Raw genomic sequence first — 19,301 nt, forward strand, 5'->3', positions numbered from 1 at the left:
TGGTTGGTAGCTATGCAAGAAGAGATTGAATCTCTTGATAAAAATCACACATGGGACCTAGTTATATTGCCAAAGGGCAAAAGGACTATCGGTAGTAAATGGGTGTTCAGAAAGAAAGAGGTCCTTCCTAAGTTCGATAGTACTGGGTACAAGGCAAGAGTGGTAACAAAGGGGTTCTCACAGAAGGAAGGAGTTGACTACAATGAGGTATTATCCCCGGTGGTCAAACATTTATTGAGTCTAGTTGCTCACTTCGACTTGGAGTTAGAGCAACTTGATGTTAAAAATGCTTTCTTGCATGGGGACTTAGAGGAAGAGATCTATATGAGACAACCTGAGGGTTTTGTTGTTGCTGAGAAAGAAGATCATGTGTGCAAATTGAATCGGTCACTATATGGGTTAAAGCAATCGCCTAGGCAATGGTACACGCGCTTTGACACGTTCATAATGCAACATTAGTACACCCGAAGTAAGTATGACTGTTGTGTCTACTTTTGAAGGCTTCGTGGTAATGACTTCATCTATCTCCTGCTTTATGTGGATGACATGCTTATTGCTTCCAAAAGCATGGTGGAGATAGACAAGTTGAAATCTCAACTTAGCTCTGAGTTTGAGATAAAAGACTTAGGTGGAGCCAAGAAGATACTGGGCATGGAGATTAACAGAGATAGGAAGAAACGACGAATAGTTGTATCTAAGAAGAAATACCTTCAGAAAGTAATTTCTCGTTTTGGTATGGAGAATGCAAAGTCGGTTTCTACTCCTTTGGCTAGACATTTTAGGCTTTCAGCTAAGTTCTCTCCTAGTTTGGTGGAGGAACAAAAGTATATGGCTCATGTTTCTTATGCTAGTGCAGTGGGCAGTTTGATGTATGTTATGGTGTGCTGCATGCGGACATTTCCACAGTGATTAGTGTTGTAAGCAGGTATATGACAAATTCTGGGAAGCAGCATTGGGATGCAGTGAAATGGGTATTGAGGTACTTGAAGGGTACCTTGGATGTGGGATTAGCTTATGGTGGAGGCACTTGTTATGTCAGTGGATTTGTGGATTCTGATTATGCAGGTGATCTAGATAGACGACAATCGACTACTGGTTATTTGTTTATGATGCATGGTGCACCGATTAGTTGGAGGTCTATGCTACAATTTCTGATTGCTCTATCTACTAATCGAGAGTAGTATATGGCGATGGCGAGGCGATGAAAGAGGCCTTATGGCTTCGAGGGTCTTCTAGATGATATGGGTATTGAGCAGAATAGTGTTGCCTTGTATTGTGATAGTCAGAGTGCTATTCATTTGGCGAAGAACCAGGTTCATCATGCTCGGACCAAGCATATTGATGTCCGTTATCACTTTATACGGGATGTCGTTGACGATGCTGATGTAGCATTTGAGAAAGTGGACCCCCATGACAATCCTGCTGATATGTTGACAAAGGTTTTCACCGGAGTTAAGTTCCAACACTGTTTGGACTTGCTCCAAATCCTACATGTTTGAAAGAGCCCTTTGTGGGCATGGCCGCCGAGGCGATTGGTACCAAGCAAGTCTTCCTTCTTTGGATGTGTTCCTCTTGGATATGTTATTCTTTGGATGTGTTAAACCGGTTTTATGTGTTAAAACCTTACTGAGGTGGAGAATGTTGAGAAATCAAAAGTGAGTTTTCTCTCTATGGTATCGGCGCCCCCTGATTTGTTTTTCTGACAAGGGGAGCATCGCGCTATGTTAATCGATTAGACCTCCAGCGATTAGTAGCCCGCCCTCACTTTTGCACGGTATCGAAGCGCTACCCGACCCCAATCGTATTTCAGCAGAGACTTATTCGTTTTTTGGAACGGTATAAATACAAGTTTTTTTTGTAAAAACTTAACCTAACCAAAAACCAAGAAAGAGAGAGATTGTAAGAGAGCAATTCTTTGTGAGTTGAGTGTTTATTCTGTGTGAGTGAATTGAGAGCTCTTGTAACCTGTTACTCTGGACATCTAGTAAAGCTTGGAACTCGCAGTGTGGACGTAGGCAGATTGCCGAACCACAATATATATTTGTCTTGTGGTGTGTTCTCCTTTACATTAATTGTTTTACTTTATATGCTTGTTTATTGACATTGAGAAGTGTTGGGATATTACTTAGAGGGTGTTGAAGTCTTGTCTAGTGAGAAAGATTAATCCTTGTGTAGAATTGATATGTTTGTTGTGGGTAACGTTGTTTCCGCATTGATTTATTCACAACACTAAATATATAGGATCAATTTCTTGGACACAATATTATATTAGTTCCATTAACAAGCCAACAGAACTGTATATAGGATCTAAATATATAGGAGCATTGTTCAAGGCTCTCTTCTTGGTAAGGGTGTGGTATTTGAGCGAAGCGGCTCGGGCTCAGCTCGGCTCGGGCTAGTTCAATTACTTAAATGAACCAAGCTTGAGCCTATATTATAGCTCGTGTGTCGTGTAACAAACGAGCTTGATAAGCTCAAGCTCAAGCTCAAATAGCAACTTCGCAGTGTAAAATAACGGAGCTATTTGGGGTTGGCTCGTTAAAAGCTCGACTCCAGATCATTCATATAATATATGAGCCAAGTTTGAACTTATTTCAAACCTTGCCTAATTAACGAGCCGAGTTTGAGCATAGTGATGCTCGGCTTGATTAGCTCTCATTCCACCCTTGTACGAAAAAAGAAAATTACTCTGCTCCTGTTCTAGAATTATTTTCCTCCTCTTCTGAACGTGATCTGCGATTATGTTCAAAATGCAATCACTACTAAATAGTACAAACTACAGACTACGTGGCAAATTCTATACCGAGGAGAGTAGGAAGAAGATAGAATTATATATTGTCTCTGATGGACTGATGGTTATATCATCCCCTGACCTAAAATTGCCAAAAACATTCTAAGCCAATCTCAACTTAAATGTGGTGCAGTATCGATTATCCAGCATTGCAATTTCAAAGCTACTAACAACTAATGGCTCCTCTCTTTTCAAATGTAGCATTCTTATAATCTAAGTGGATGGAATGAAATATTTATAATTCCATGAGAATCATGTTGGGCTGTGGAACCGTCGAGGGAATGAAGCTCTGGTATCTCACCAGCAAGCTTGAATGACATGTGGGCATCATGTGGGAAGAGAGTCAAATGACTTGGCGAAGTCGTTTGAGAAAAGCATTGAGTAGTCTATGCGCACTGTTTGGAAGTAATGTTGCTGGTTTTAGCTCCCAACGACCTGATGGTGTCGTTTGAAGTTAGAGTTTTGAAACTTTTTGGAATTTCAACAGTTTGTCGATATTTCGGCCCAAAGCCCATATTTCTCACATTTTTCTATGTGTACCTATATAAAGAAAATAGATTAGGGTTTTGAGACAACTTTTGAGAGATTCATTTCTTGGGTATTGTGGGAGCTCTATTGAGCTAGGGTTTGAGTGAGGCCTCTTGTTCTTGATTCTTGATATCTCTTGTAAACTCTCCAATCTTTGCTATAAAGGAAACTCGGCTCTTGTGTGGATGTAGGTAACATTTACCGAACCACCTAAATCTTTGTGTCTCTTTGCATTATTTACTTCCTTATTTATTGTTTGCTTGTTATGGGTGATGATAAATTAGTGGTTTTGCTTGTTTAAGTTTGTTGTGATAACTACCAAAGTCTTGGGTGGGTGATTTCCTTGGTGTGAGCTCCAAATTGAAATCATTTGGGATAGAAAGTAGCTAGATTGAGGTGTGACTTTCTAGTGAAATCTCCCAACAAGTGGTATCAGAGCACGGTTTTGAATCATTGGAACAAAATGAGTGAAGAAAGACTCCACCTTTAGCATTGAGAGCTAGGTGTTTGAAGAAATTCCTCTGAGAGGTTCTCCACCGTTGTTTTGGTTCAGTGGAAGTCATGACAACCGAAAAAGAAAGCTACAAAATAGAGAAGTTTGACGGAACAAACTTCGGCTATTGGAAGATGCAAATAGAGGACGTACTCTATCAAAAGGATTTGATGGAAATATTGATAAGTGAAAATCCCGATGAGATTCCGCAAGACAAATGGGATTTGCAAGATAGAAAGGCATTGGCCACAATCCGATTGAGTCTCTCGAAGTCGGTAGCCTTCAATATTAAAACCGAGAAGACGGCGAAGTCTCTCATGGAGGCACTTACTACGATGTATGAACAACCCTCAGCTGTGAACAAAGTCTATTTGATCACCAAGCTATTTAGTATGAGAATGTCGGAGGGGACCTCCTTCAAGGATCACCTAAATGAATTCAACCAAACTAAAGACCAATTGGAGTCGGTTGAGATTACATTTAGCGATGAGGTGCTAGCTTTGGCGATACTTGGACAATTGCCTCCAAGTTGGAAGGCGACTATGGCGGCTATTAGTGGCTCGGCGAGAATGACCAAGTTGAAGTTTTAGCACGTTGTTAGTATGGTACTAACCAAGGAAATCCGGAGACAAGATTGTCCTTCATCTTCTGGGTCAACTTCAGGGTCGGCATTGAGCACTGAAAGTAGGGGAAGAAATTCAAACAGGAGTCGTAGTAAGAAAAAGTGGAGGGGGAGATTGAAATCTCAAGCCCCCCAATTGCAAAGCGTTGAACACAATCCTCAAGACATAAGTGAAGTTGTATGTTACAATTGTGGTAAGCATGACCACTATAGTAACAATTGCCCGGCACCAAGAAACAACAACAACATTAATAATAACAAGAAAAAGAATCAAGAAGCTAATGTTGTTGAGATGGTAGATGATGCTTTGATATGTTCGATGAAGCACAAGAAGGAGTCTTGGTACTTGATTCTACAAGATCTTTCCATGCTACCTCACATCGAGAGTTCCTTGAGAACTACACCGAAAGTGACCTTGGAACGGTCTTTCTCGGTGATGATCAACCTTATGACATTGTCGGCAAGGGTGACGTGCATGTCAAGATGAATGGCTCGTCATGGTTATTGAGGGACGCCGACACGTTCGCCCGGATTTGAGGAAGAATTTGATTTCGTGGGGCAATTGGCAAGTGAAGGATTTGTTCGATCTTCACCGGTGATACTTGGAAGGTCTCAAAGGGTTCAATGGTTGTTGCAAATGTTAAGAAAGATGGCACTTCTACATGACCGCACATGGTTGTGAGTTGATTGTCGCGGGCACATGGCAAAGAGGATCCGAATGTTTGGTAATCGCAGACTTGGTCACATGAGTGAGAAAGGAATGAAAATCCTTCACTCTTCTGGTAAACTCCCAAAGTTACAGTCGACTGAAATTGACTTCTGTGAGAACTGTGTATTTGGAAAGTAGAAGAAGCGGGTGAGTTTTCAGAGAATGGGTCAGACTCCGAAAGCTAGAAGGCTTGAGTTGATTCATATAAATGTCTGGGGGCCAGCTAATGTCTCTTCACTTGGCGGAAAATCATATTTTGTGACTTTCATTGATGACCATACTATGAAGGTGTGGGTCTATTTCTTGAGACACAAGTTAGAAGTATTTGAAGTGTTCAAGACTTAGAAGGCCATGGTTGAGAATGAGACAAGCTTGAAAGTAAAAAAGGTGAGATCCGACAACGGTGGAGAGTATGAGGATTCAGGTTTTAAGAAGTATTGTGCTGACAATGGCATCAAGATGGAAAAGACTTTGCCAGGGACACCTCAACAGAATGGGGTTGCAGAGCAGATGAATAGAACACTGACAGAGAGAGCTAGGTGTATGCATACACTAGTAGGCTTGCCCAAGCAGTTCTGGGCAGAAAGTGTTAGCACAGCAGCTTACCTGATCAATAGAGGACCATCAGTACCTTTGGATTTTAAGATTCCAGAGGAAGTGTGGAGCGGGAAGGATGTGAACCTTTCCTATTTGAAGGTGTTTGGTTGTGTGTCCTATGTCCACATTAGTGACCAAGCTAGAAGCAAGCTTGATGCTAAGTCACTAAAGTGTACCTTCATCGGCTATGGCGGTGATGATTTTGGGTATCACTTTTGGGATGATCAAAATCGGAAAATCATTCGTAGTAGAGATGTTATGTTTAATGAGAAGGTGATGTACAAGGACATAGATGAAGCACAAACTAAGGAATCGGGTACAGAGAGCGGCACAGAGTATATTGAGTTGGAAGACTTTGATGTAAGTCGTGGTATAGTGGGAGCCCCACAAAGGAGGATGAAAAGATAGTAGTGATTTCGAGAGAATAATGAGGATACTACACCACCGAGTCCATCTCCACCTCGTGCTCCAAGGAAGACATCCAGGCCACATGTACCGAGTACGAGATATCCGCCCTCCACCTATGTGAATTACTTGCTACTTACTGATGGTGGCGAGCCTCAATGCTATGAAGAAGCATTGGAGGCGAGTGATGCAAGCAAGTGGGAGCTTGCTATGCAAGATGAGATGAAGTCCCTCATCTCTAATGGCACATGGGAGCTAGCCAAACTACCCATAGGCAAGAAGGCTCTACAGAACAAATGGGTGTTTAGAGTCAAAGAGGAACATGATGGTTCCCAGAGATACAAAGTGAGGCTAGTAGTCAAGGGTTTTCAAAGCAAAAAGCGTTGACTTGACGGGGAGATATTCTCCCAATGGTGAAACTGAATACTATTCGATTCGGTGTTGAAATTGTATTGTTGTGGAAGATTTGTATCTTGAGCGGTTGGATGTTAAAACCGCCTTCCTCCATGGTGACCTAGTTGAGGAAATTTACATGCAAAGAACCGGAGGGTTTCATCAAGAAGCGGTAAAGAGAATATGGTATGGTACGCAGCTCGAAGAAAGAGTTTGTATGGTTTGAAACAAGCCCCTAGGCAGTGGTACAGGAAGTTTGATAACTTCATGCAAGGAAATGGCTACTATAAGTGCAACACTGACCATTGTTGCTACTTCAAGAGGTTCGACTCCAGCTACATCATCCTATTACTATATGTTGATGATATGTTAGTAGCGAGTTCTGATATGTCAGAAATTGAGAGATTGAAAGAGAAGTTGGCAAGTGAGTTCTCTATGAAGGACTTGGGTGTAGCGAAACAGATTCTAGGGATGAGGGTCAGAAGAGATAGGCAGAAAGGTATTCTGGAGTTGTCTCAGGCTGAGTATGTTGAGAAGGTATTGAAGAGGTTCAACATGGGTAGTGCGAAACCAGTTTGCACACCTTTGGCAGTCCACTTCAAGTTGTCCAAAGAACACTCTCCCAAGACTATTGAGGAAAGAAACTTCATGGCTAAGGTACCATACGCCTCTGCCATTGAAAGTCTTATGTATGCCATGGTTTGCACGCGTCCGGATATAGCCCAAGTAGTGGGAGCTGTCAGTCTATTTATGTCTAATCCTGGCAAGCAGCATTGGGAAGCCGTGAAGTGGATATTGAGATATCTAAGAGGTACCACAGAGAAATGCCTATGTTATGGAAGGGGTGTTGTGAACCTGCAAGGGTATGTGGATACCGATTTTGTAGGTGAGGTAGATCGCAGAAGAAGCACTACTGATTATGTCTTTACAGTAGGTGCTACTGCAGTGAGTTGGATTTCTCAGTTACAGAAGATTGTTACTTTGTCTACCACAGAAGCAGAGTATGTGGCAGTTACAGAGGCAATCAAGGAGATGATCTGGTTATAGGGATTGATGGAAGAGCTTGGGATGAAGCAAGAGAGGAGTGTGTTACACAGTGACAGTCAGAGTGCTATACATCTTGCTAAGAATTCCACTTTTCATTCTAGGACCAAGCACATTGGTCTCCGGTATTATTTTATCCGATCTCTGTTGGAGGATGAGGTTTTGGCACTTGAGAAGATCCAAGGGAGTGAGAATCCGGCGGATATGTTGACCAAGACTGTGCCTACTGAGAAATTAAAGTTGTGTTCAACTTCGGTGGGTCTTCTTGATTGAAGACCATGATGGATGAGCCGAATGTTTCTTTAGTAAATTGGAATTGGATGGAGTTGTTACAATTGAGATGTGATATGCATGTAGAATCTCGAAGATTCCAAGTGGGAGATTGTTGGGCTGTGGAATCGTTGAGTGAATGAAGCTTTGGTATCTCACCAGCAAGCTTGAACGACATGTGGGCATCATGTGGGAAAAGAGTCAAACGACTTGGCGAAGTCGTTTGAGAAAAGCGTTGAGCGGTCTATGTGCACCGTTTGGAAGTAATGTTGCTGGTTTTACCTCCCAACGACCTGATGGTGTCGTTTGAAGTTAGAGTTCTGAAACTTTTCAGAATTTCAACGGTTTGTCGATATTTCGGCCCAAAACCCATATTTCTCACATTTTTCTATGTGTATCTATATAAAAAAAAATAGATTAGGCTTTTGAGACAACTTTTGAGAGATTCATTTCTTGGGTATTGTAGGAGCTCTATTGAGCTAGGGTTTGAGTGAGGCCTCTTGTTCTTGATTCTTGATATCTCTTGTAAACTCTCCAATCTTTGCTATAAAGGAAACTCGGCTCTTGTGTGGATGTAGATACCGAACCACCTAAATCTTTGTGTCTTTTTGCATTATTTACTTCCTTATTTATTGTTTGTTTGTTATGGGTGATGATAAATTAGTGGTTTTGCTTGTTTGAGTTTGTTGTGATAACTACCAAAGTATTGGGTAGGTGATTTGATTGGTGTGAGCTCCAAATTGAAATAATTTGGGATAGAAAGTAGCTAGATTGAGGTGTGACTTTCTAGTGAAATCTCCCAACAAATCACTCCAACCCGAAATAGCTATCCAACTATACCGATGATTTGAGATCATAAGTTTGCATTCGGTGAAGCATACCGTTATACCAAGCAATCAAGCAATGAACCTTTTATGGCGCAAAAGAGTGTACAACAAGACAAAAAGTATTTTAAATGTTACAAAATCCCGCAATGAAGATACACACTAACAAATGGATGATTCAAGCAATCTTGTCTTATTGACACGGCATGCACCAGTTGAATAAAAAAAAAAATCTCTAAATTTGGGTTGTAAATTGGAATTGAATTCAAGTATGAAAACCAATATAATTTTCAGTGATTTTTGGTTGGTAAATTTAAGGCACGAGGTAGCTATGGTAATTATTTGCCTGCGTTATTTTTTTTATCGATAATTTTTGCCGCGTTATTAGTGTGTACAGTGTTGCAAGTTTTCAAACTAACTTTGGTCTTCATTGGTGCTTAGTTTATAAGATTTTGCCCGTGTCTGTTTGCTCTATGCGATATGGAGTTGAGTACAGAGTTCAGGGACTCGGGGAGTATCGCGTGCAAACACTGTAACATATCAAGGCTTTTCGTTTGGTTTTGAAACTAACAACTTGGTTGCTTTTGCGCCATGCAATTGCATTACCAGGCACATGACTTCTTTGGAGTGAGCTCTATGACATGAATAATGATCCATTATTTTATTCTACATATTGATTAAAGTATTAAGCGCTTCCATTACTGGCACAACACGGTTGACTTTCCAAGTCCCTATGGAGCTGCTCTTTCAACGACAAACACAATATCTGATCATTTCATCCCATATAACATCTCCCCAGAGTCAGTCCATCACTTCTCTCTATGTCTCTGTGAATTTCTGATTTCGATAATGGCCAGCAGCGAAGGTGAAAATGCAGGAGCTGTAGTAGAACATATAATAACTGGTGAAGAAGATGAAGATGTGCTTCTCCAAATGTAAGCTAAGCTAGGATCACCTTGTTTAATTGCTTGGCTTTAAAATTTTAGATGATTTTCAGTACATTCCATTTTATACATGCTTTTTGGTCGTTGACTTGTAGGAAATCGAAGCTTTATGAGTTTGAAAGAAAGGGGGATCAATGGAAGGAACTATGTGTTGGTACGGTAAAGCTATTGAAGCACAAATTAACTGGAAAAGTTCGATTGGTTATGAGATCAAAGTCGCTCAACATCTATGCGAATCATCGAAGTATGATCTGCGCTTATCTGTGTTACAAATACTGTTTCATTTATTTGAGTTTGTTTTCATATATTCTACCTTGTTTTAGTTTCTTCCGGAATGTTAGTGGATGTACACGCATCAAACTCTAAATCCTGTGTCTGGGCTGCAACTGATTTTTCTGAGGGGGACCAAAAGGAGAAGCTCTTTTGTGTCCGGTTCGGGTCTGCGGAAAGTGAGTATTGTTTTTTGTTGTTGTTCATCTCCATTTTATATGGATTTCTAATCATCAGATCTTTCATTTCATTTAATGTTTATTTTCATGCGTTTCAAGTATGAGATTGAGATGGCTTAAAGGACATGGTTTTAAGTAATTGTTTATAGAAGAAACTTCTAAATGTTCTTACTCGGATAAGTCTCAGTGCCTATCTATGCCTGTCTTTAATTGCTTCTTCACGCAATTGGAGGGTTCCTTGAGTTCATAACGTTTATACATTTAATATGTAATATCATCTTATCGATACTGACATTCACAAGCATTTTCTTTTAGATTGCGACACCTTTATGCAATTATTCAGAGAGTATGTAGAGAGTGAGGAGAGGGAAGAAAATTATGCTGCCATACAACTGGAAAAACAGTTGAAGCTTGGGGATACTAAAACTGAGATAGTTGGTGAAGGGGTACCTATTACAGAGATTGAGAAACAACCGGTAACTGAGGATGGTAAAGATAAGACTGCTCATGAAGAGGCGGCTGTAGCAATAGAGAAGGAAGTGGAATTGGAGAAAGTGATTGAAGCTGTCAAAGTTGTGGATGTATTTAAAGAAGGAGACAGTGGAAGCTCAAACTCAATTGATATGTTATTAGGTGAGCTGGGAAGAAAGAAAATACAACAATATTCACATAAGGACCTTACGAGCATTACTGAAGATTTCAGTGATCCAATAGGTTCTGGTGCATATGGAGATGTATTCAAAGGAACATTACCTAATGGTGTGAAAGTAGCCGTCAAGAAACTAAAGAACACTGCAATGGAAGTCATGGAGTTCACATTCATGGCTGAAGTGAGAACAATGAGTAGTACTTTGCATCGTCACTTAGTTATACTCTACGGGTATTGCTTTGAGGCCAATATGAAAGCGCTTGTTTATGAGTACTTGGACAATGGATCTTTCGATAAGGTTTTATATGAGAACCACCTTAATTTACCATGGAAGAATTTGTATGATATTGCAATTGGGACAGCAAAAGGTCTTTCTTACTTGCACGAGGGTTATGTTCATGAAATAGTTCACTATGACGTAAAGCCTGGGAATGTGCTCCTTGACTTAAAACTTTCTCCTAAAGTTGCAGATTTTGGAATGGCTAAGGTTTCTCAAAGAGATTTAAGCAAGATATCTGTGGTTGAGTTTAGAGGGACCCGCAGCTATGCTGCCCCAGAAATGTGGATGCAAATGCCAGTAACTTCCAAAAGTGATATTTATAGTTTTGGCATGATGTTATTTGAAGTTTTGGGGAGGAAGAGTAATCTTGATGGCGAAAATTGGTTACCTGGACAAGTTTGGGAAAAATTCAAGATTGGGAAACTAGATGAAATTGTGGATGATTGTGGCATCGAGGACAAGGACAAATCAAAAGCAAAGATACTAGCTACAGTTGCGTTATGGTGTACTCAGTACAGGCCCAATGACAGACCACCGATGAGCGTTGTGGTGCAGGTACTTTTGGAGAATATGCAGCTTCAGTCGCCTCCCGACCCATTCTATCCATACTGTGTCTCCTCAAGCGCAAGTACCTGGGGAGCTGGCTCTATGAATATTAGTGGACCTGCCGCATCATCGGTTTCTTCAACCTTGTCAACTTAAATGTAAGATATGAGATTGGTTTTATAAATATAATGATTAGATGCCATACAGTGCTTATAGTGTATAATATTCTTTTGGTTGCTGCAGAGGCATCTTTTACTGTTGCGTTAAGGATGAGTGGAGGATTTGTCATGTGTTAGTTGGACTGAATTTTGTGTAGGCTACACAAAAGAAGTATCAAGGACCAAAAGTACAGTTCAGTATATTACTTATTTAGGTTTACAGCTGCCTGTACTTGTTGCTGGGGTTCTGCGTGTATATATTTGTTCACTCATAAACTTGCTCTTGTTTCTCTATGGTGTATTTGATTGCTTTCTTAATTATATTTTTGTTTTATCTCTGTTTTCTTATAATTTCCATATTCTTAATCTTCCAAAAAAAGTTACAGACTTTCCAGTAATTCCCAGTTCCACATCTTTCCGAGTACTTCTACCTCCTGATTTTTAAATGTTCAATGTGCCCGACCTCAAGGTTGTGGTGTGATGGAATTACGGGTTGTAAAGTCAACAGACAAACAGTACAAAGATGTACAGACAAGCAGACAAACGTTCCTAATATAGCAGAACAAAGATGTAACAGAAGCTACTCAGAAGGTTGCAGCTGCTTATGACTGCAAAATTGTTGAAGGCGTTCTCACTCATCAACTTTAGCAGTTCGTAATTGATGGGAACAAAGTCATACTAAGTGCATCCAATCCTGAGACCAAAGTTGACGATGCAGAATTGGAGGAGAATGAAGTCTATTCAGTTGATATAGTAACCAGCACAGGGGACCGCTTGGTAAGTGTCATCTGTTATTAGCTCTCACATTTTTATAGACAGAGAAGCTCGGTTGTTATTGTGTGTTCTTTTTATACTACGATGCAAAATGTTGCAGCCTAAGCTTTTAGACGAGACACAGACTACTATATATAAGAGAGCGATTGACAAGAACTATCACTTAGAGATGAAAGCTTCAAGATTTATCTTCAGCGAAATAAAGACCGGATTACATCTCATACTCTGCAGGAGTTACAGCCCACTAAGACAGTGACTGATTAGCCAGAAATCAACGCATGGCTATCTCTGGGGACGAAGACCAAGAAGAAAGGTGATGGCAAGAAGAAGGAAGGTAATATAAAATTCTGAACTTTTTCGAAGAACTGGAATTTCTGACATTCGAAAGAGCTACCAATGTTTCCTCGATCCACTCAAATTTTGACTTATATCTCAACCTATACATTGTAAACTTACAAGTTAACCAGCTTAACTGACCTGTGCTCGCATTCTACTCATTTCTTATGTTTATATCTTGTTGATCGAACGTATCTCAACCTTCACTTTTGTGTGTATGCTTGCAGTTACATTTGTGAATATACAAGCAAAGTTGACGGACTTGTAAAGTACAAAATCGAGGTGAAGTGAGAGCTAAGGAAGGAGGAGAAGGATATGGTTTCCAGAAGGTATAGCTGCGTGTACTTTTTTTATTGGCTGTCCATATTTGGTTTAACCAGAGAACTTGCATTTTACTTTGTTGCACTGGGTAAAAGAGAGTTCTCATTTCTGCCACGGTGTTGGGCTGAAATGGAACTGAATTTTGATTTGTATGTGTATTGAATGAAATATATTGAAGGTCTATCTCTGAAATTATTGAGGCAAACTCTCCACGTACGGTGTTGTGTAGGTGATTTTTTTTTCGGTGAAAATGCAAGAGCCACAATATATACTGGTACATCCGTGACTCCGTTTCATAGATTGCTCAACTCAGATGATATGGAATAGGAGAGGAATGTCCCTTCCCTCTCTACTGTTCTGCCGCCTGCCAATGCCTGGAATGGGAGGAGCTGGATGCGAGGTGGTTGTGCTCCCCCTCCAATGGGTGGTATAGGAATGCCTCCGATGCCACAATCTCCATTGTGATCCTACTGCCCTTAGAATGTAAGTGTAAGTAAGTAAAGGATCACAGTTCGTAGCGGAAGCATGGGAATTTGGTAGAATCTCCTGTGTGTGTTGGCAAATGGTTAGATGTTTCTTATATGGGGAATGCGAAGCTCGAAGGTCCGAATGAGATCTGCATTTCTTTTTCAGTCAAAGGATGGTTATAGTTTTTAGTATTCTTTTGGTAGCAGCAGAGGTACTTTTTGCTGCCGTTGAGGCTGATCTGAGCATTTTGTCTTGTGTGGAACACCCGAAAGAAGAATCAAGGACTCACAGTGCATTTTATCAATAAATATCACTTGTCAAAAAAAAAAAAACAATGCATTTTAATTAGTTTACCGCTGTCGCTCCCGTCAGTGCTTGTTGCTAGGATTCAGCGGTGTATGTTTCCATTCACTCCCGTTTAAACATAATGATTTGGTTGATTGCTTATCTTTGTCTTCGTTGTTTTGCTTATTTGTTTCTATACTTTTTGTGCTTTGTTTTTGGAAGATCAGTTGAAAAATATAAGTGATCTTTTAACTTAAGTGGGTGTTTGGTTCTCATTTTTTCAAAAAATCATTTTTTCTTAAAAATCATTTTTATGAAAAAATATTTATTCTAAAAACAGTTTTTCAATAAACATGTTTGATTGTGATTTTTCTTAAAAGTTATTTTATCAAATCAGATTTCGCACTATGTTTCTAAATATATTTTGGTATATCGTGGCATAAATCACTAAAGTCTAAAATATTATGGGAGTTTATTTGCTTTTAGCACCCAAAATGTTTCTTTTAAAGAAAAATAGTTTTTTAACTTGGAAAACAAGTTTTACCTAATTATCATAAAACAAGTTTTTGAGACCAAAAAGTGTTTTTTGGATGAAAAACTATTTTTTTTTAAATAGAAACTAAACACATTTATTTTTTCAAAAAAATTTTAATATATAGAAAAATATGGGGGTTGAGTAACAGTGTTTTGGTGTATGTCTCAGGAGTAATTTGGTAATTTTTAATTTTCTTTTTTCTTTTTGAAGGGTAAAATAGTAATTTAATATTTATAATTTTTTTTAAAAAACTCAATATAGCCCAAGTAGGTACCACTGCACAGTGGCTAGTATTTTTTAACTAATAAACATTTTTTTTTGACAATAAATAAATAGGATCCAAATAAAACTCGAGGGTCCTTAGTGAACAAAGCTTCTACATATGTTTGGGATGGGCTGTCAACTCGGCTGGGTTCAAACCTGTACTGTGTTGAGCCAGTTCAAAGAAAAAAACGGTCCAACTCCGATTCAATTTTGAACCGGAGGAGTCGTAAACTAAAAGTTTTCGCGAGGCAAAACAGGTTTAAAAGTTTCAATGTCGACACCATCATTTCATTCATATATAAATACCCAAAGTCAACTCTATCATTTCTCTCTCTATATCTCTTACAAAGAATTGAAGCTGTAAATTTGTGATTAATGGACAGCCAAAGTGAACACTATATATATGGTGAAGAGGATGAAGATGTGCTTTTCGATGAGTAAGTTAACTTCAATTCGTCTTGCTTAATTCTCACGTCTCAAACTACTACCAATAATGATTTACAGTACGTACATTCTTTGTATTCACTTTTTCTCTCGTATATATATTTTGGCCCTTGACTTGTAGTTTGGGAGAATTTTGGGGAAAAGGAGAAAAAATATGGTGTAGCGTGAAGCTCTTGAAGCACAAAACATCTGGAAAAGTTCGAGTGCTTCTGACAAAAAAATGGGGGGATCGCAAGATCCACGCGAATCATCCAAGTAAGATCAGTTGTTTCTTCTTATTTGAGTTTACTCTATTTAAGATTGAATTGTGTTCGTATATTCTGTTTTGTTTCAGTTTCTTCGGGAATGGTAGTGACGAAACTTGAAGAAATACATTGCTGTTCCTGGGCTGCAACTGATTCTATTAACGGAGAGGAGATGCACTTTACTTTCGAGTTTATCATGGAGGACGGTGAGTACTGTTTTTTGTTGTATGCAGATAAAAGAAAACAATAGAAGATAAGGACAGAATAACAAGTAATAACCAAGGCGCGGATTAGGCTGTCTTTAAGGAAAGATTTTGCCCCTTCCAATAGTCTTGAGAAAAAGGCAACAAACCGTCTTCCTCCGCGAGATTCAATGGTTAGCGATGCTTTGACTTTGCACTTTAATCGCACTACCCTCTGTAATGAAGAATATAACCCTCTGGCGGCGGGGAAGAAGAGAAGAAGAATAGGGATGAGTTTCTGTTTCTCTGAAGTGGGATGAAGGCTTTTTTGGTATTCACGAGTTCTGTTTCTCTGGTCTGGATTGAATGGATACTCGAGTTCTCTCTCTCTTTGGAGTCGATTGGATACCCCTCTATGGACGAGAGCGAGTGTTTATATAGAGGAAGCAGCTGAATACCAGATGGGAGAAGGACTCCTCAAAGTCGGTTTTCAAAAACAGCTAGGAAGCATAAACCAACTTGAAGTAGGACACCCACGAAATTTTTGCAAAAAGCAAAACAAGTTTAGGCAATTGGTAAGCCACTACCCACTAGACAATTTGAGCCCAAGCCCAACCCATTGGATTCGGTTCGGTCGGATGGCGGGCGCGTGTGTGGCTTTGAGTGAGTCCTCTCTCCTAACACAAAAGCCTTTGTACCCTAAGGGCACGCCCTTATGGTAGAGGAATTCCTCATATACCTCACTTGCTAGTGGTGGTTCACCAATGTGGGACTAAACACAATGTACTAAAGTGAAGAGAACACACATAGTTCATCTCCTCCACTTTGCACACACACACAAGCATTTTGAAATACTCTTGGAGATTCCAACAATCCTCCACTATCTCAAAATACTAATAGTCCCCCACTATTTTGGAATAGGATATTACAAAAGAAATAGGTTAACGAAATGCCAGAGAGAATCGAAAAAACAATGCATAAGATCTTTTGGTGCTTTTCGCTTGAACTACCATAGGGTAACATGTGTTTTATAATACGTGAAAGTGGTGGATTAAAAAATCTTTGAACCAACATTCCCTTGTAGTAAAATAGAACACATGTACCCACATTGTTCTTTCATTATATGTTTGTTCTGCGGTGTTGCGTTTTTTGGCCCCTCATATCTGTGTTCCATGAATGCTCTGAAGATTTTGCCACGAATACTCATAAGAACCGACCCAGTTCTACATTCACGTAGGTGGATATCCATCAAGTGTACATTGCAGTTAAAATACACTATCTCAAAAAAATAATGGATTATGGATTCCAACAAGAGTAAAATAACTCATCCTTTCTCATTGTAATTCAAGTTATACAAAGTATACAAAAATGCTATCTAGTCATAGGGTGGGACGTCTCAAAGAAAGACAATAGCATACCAGAGCGACGAGGTGACTTGTTTTTTCTTTTGAACCTACTTAATGGGATCTCCAATCACATAGGTGGCATTGCCATCAGTGTCGCCCTCTATCTAAGGCAAAAGTCCCATCCCCCTTGACGTTTCAACCACTTGTCTCCTGTTAAGTGGTTTTGTCAGAGGATCGGCCAAATTTAACTCTGACCTCACATAATCTAGAGCCACAACTCAGATTCAAAGCTTTATAGGCGTAGTCTCGCATTTAATATGCCTGCTTTTCCCATTATACAATTTGCTCTTTGCCTTTGTTATCGTGGCCTGACAGTCATAATGCATAGGTACAGCTGGAGGAGGTTTTGTACCAATAGGAAGATCTGCCAAGAGATTTCTAAGCCACTCAGCCTCAGCACTTGCTTTATCTAAAGCAATAAGCTCGGACTCCATGGTTGAACGAGCTATCAAGGTCTGTTTAGAAGATTTCCAAGCGACTGCACCTCCACCTAGGGTGAAAATATAACCACTAGTGGACTTGATATCATGAGAATCAGATATCCAGTTTGCATCGCAATAACCCTCTATCACAGGTGGAGTTTGTCTAAACCGTATGCCGTAATTCATTGTTCCTCTCAAGTACTTGGCTAGTCTCTCTAACGCACTCCAATATTCCTGGCTAGGACAATGAGTGTATCTGCTTAACCTGCTAACTGCATAAGCAATGCCTGGTCTAGTGTAATTCATCAAGTACATGAGACTACCAATAATTTGAGTATATCTAGACTGAAGGACACCATGTTGAGCATTTTTCTGAAGTTCACTATTTGCCTCATAAGGTGTCTGGAACCGGGCTTACTATCATAAAAGTTAAACTTCTTCAAAAACTTCTCAACATAATGCTCTTGTGAAAGCGTATAGCCATCACAATTTCTGATGATTTTGATTCCAAGAATCACATCAGCTTCTCCCAAATCCTTCATTTCAAATTGGGAGGATAAAAACATCTTGGTGTTTCTCACAACATCAAGGCTAGGACTCATGATTAACATGTCATCCACATATAGACAAATAATCACATATGTATTCACATCAAAAGATTTAAAGTAAATACATTTATCAGCATCATTTATGTGATATCCATTAGACATCATGACACTGTCAAACTTTTCATGCCATTGTTTTGGCGCTTGTTTCAACCCATATAAAGACTTAACTAACTTGTATACCTTTTGCTCATTCCCTGGTACTATCGTACCCTTAGGCTGCATCATATATATTTCTTCATCAAGATCACCATTCAAAAATGCAGTTTTTACATCCATTTGATAAATAAATAAATTATGAATAGCGGCTAGAGCCATTAGAACTCTTATAGAATAAATCCTAGTTACAAGAGCATAAGTATCAAAATAGTCAATGCCTTTTTTCTGGGAGAATCCCTTAACTACAAGTTTAGCCTTGTATTTCTTAATGGAACCATCTAGTTTCAATTTCTTTTTGAAGATCCACTTGTAACATATAGGTTTCGCCCCAGGAGGTAGATCAACTATCTCCCATGTGTGATTAGCTATAATCGAATCTAGTTCTGAGTGTATAGCATCCTTCCAGAAAGGTGCATCTCGAGAACTGATTGCCTCATTATATCGCCGGGATCATCATCAAGAAGAAGCGTGTAAAAGTCATCACCAAAATTGGTGGATTTTCACATCTCTTTTACTCTTCCGAATTTCTTGTTCAGAAATTTCAGATCATTGATTGTTGTTCACTAGAGCAACCAACCTCTCAATGCCAATTTTCAAAGGAAACAAATTCTCAAAGAAATCAAGCATTTTTACTCTCTATAATAGTGTTAGCATCGACAAGGTTATTATCGATTTTACTACTAAAAATCTATATGCAAAGACTATTATGAGCATAACCAATTAACATACAATCAAGCGGTTCTAGGTCCCAATTTTCTCTTTTTAGGTTCGTTCACAAGAACTTTGCAAGACACCCCCACATTTTGAAGTATGTAATGGGGTTAAGTACATGACCTTTCCATAACTCATATGGTGTCTTATTCCCTGTTTTTTTGTTGGGTATCCTATTCTATATATAGCAAGCAGATAGGATTGTTTCCCCCACAAGTTCAGGGAAGCTCCAGAACTTACAAGCATAGCATTCATCATCTCTTTTAGTGTTCATTTTTTCCGTTCGGCTACTCCATTAGACTCAGGAGAGTATGGTGGAGTAGTCTCATGAATAATGTCATTCTTGTCACAAAAGTCCTGGAAAGGGTTAGACTCATATTCTCCACCCCTATTAGACCGAAGTCTTTTAATCTACTGATTAATTCGGTTTTCAACTTCGACT

General features: G+C 39.4%; 1 protein-coding gene and 1 long non-coding RNA gene across 3 annotated transcripts in view; both read left to right on the top strand.

Moving 5' to 3' along the window:
- Positions 1–9,154: 9,154 nt before the first annotated feature.
- The window catches only part of LOC147483357 (cold-responsive protein kinase 1-like), a 29,832-nt gene continuing 19,685 nt past the window's right edge, over positions 9,155–19,301 (top strand). The window contains exons 1-5 of one of the 2 annotated variants that reach the window (XM_086580268.1): positions 9,155–9,611; positions 9,716–9,864; positions 9,944–10,069; positions 10,385–11,702; positions 11,788–12,096. In XM_086580268.1, the coding sequence (XP_086436394.1) occupies positions 9,526–9,611; positions 9,716–9,864; positions 9,944–10,069; positions 10,385–11,700 (1,677 nt within the window). In that variant the 5' untranslated portion in view covers positions 9,155–9,525 and the 3' untranslated portion in view covers positions 11,701–11,702; positions 11,788–12,096. Of the gene's footprint in view, positions 9,612–9,715; positions 9,865–9,943; positions 10,070–10,384; positions 11,703–11,787; positions 12,097–19,301 lie in introns of those variants that run through there. The other variant, XM_086580267.1, reaches the window with a different exon arrangement.
- Positions 14,870–15,580, top strand: LOC147483358 (uncharacterized). Its single transcript, XR_015203965.1, has 3 exons — positions 14,870–15,122; positions 15,251–15,384; positions 15,464–15,580. It is a non-coding gene; the product is annotated as an uncharacterized LOC147483358 (long non-coding RNA).

Source organism: Coptis chinensis, chromosome 8 (genome assembly GCF_015680905.1).
Source record: "Coptis chinensis isolate HL-2020 chromosome 8, ASM1568090v1, whole genome shotgun sequence".
Taxonomy (NCBI): domain Eukaryota; kingdom Viridiplantae; phylum Streptophyta; class Magnoliopsida; order Ranunculales; family Ranunculaceae; genus Coptis; species Coptis chinensis.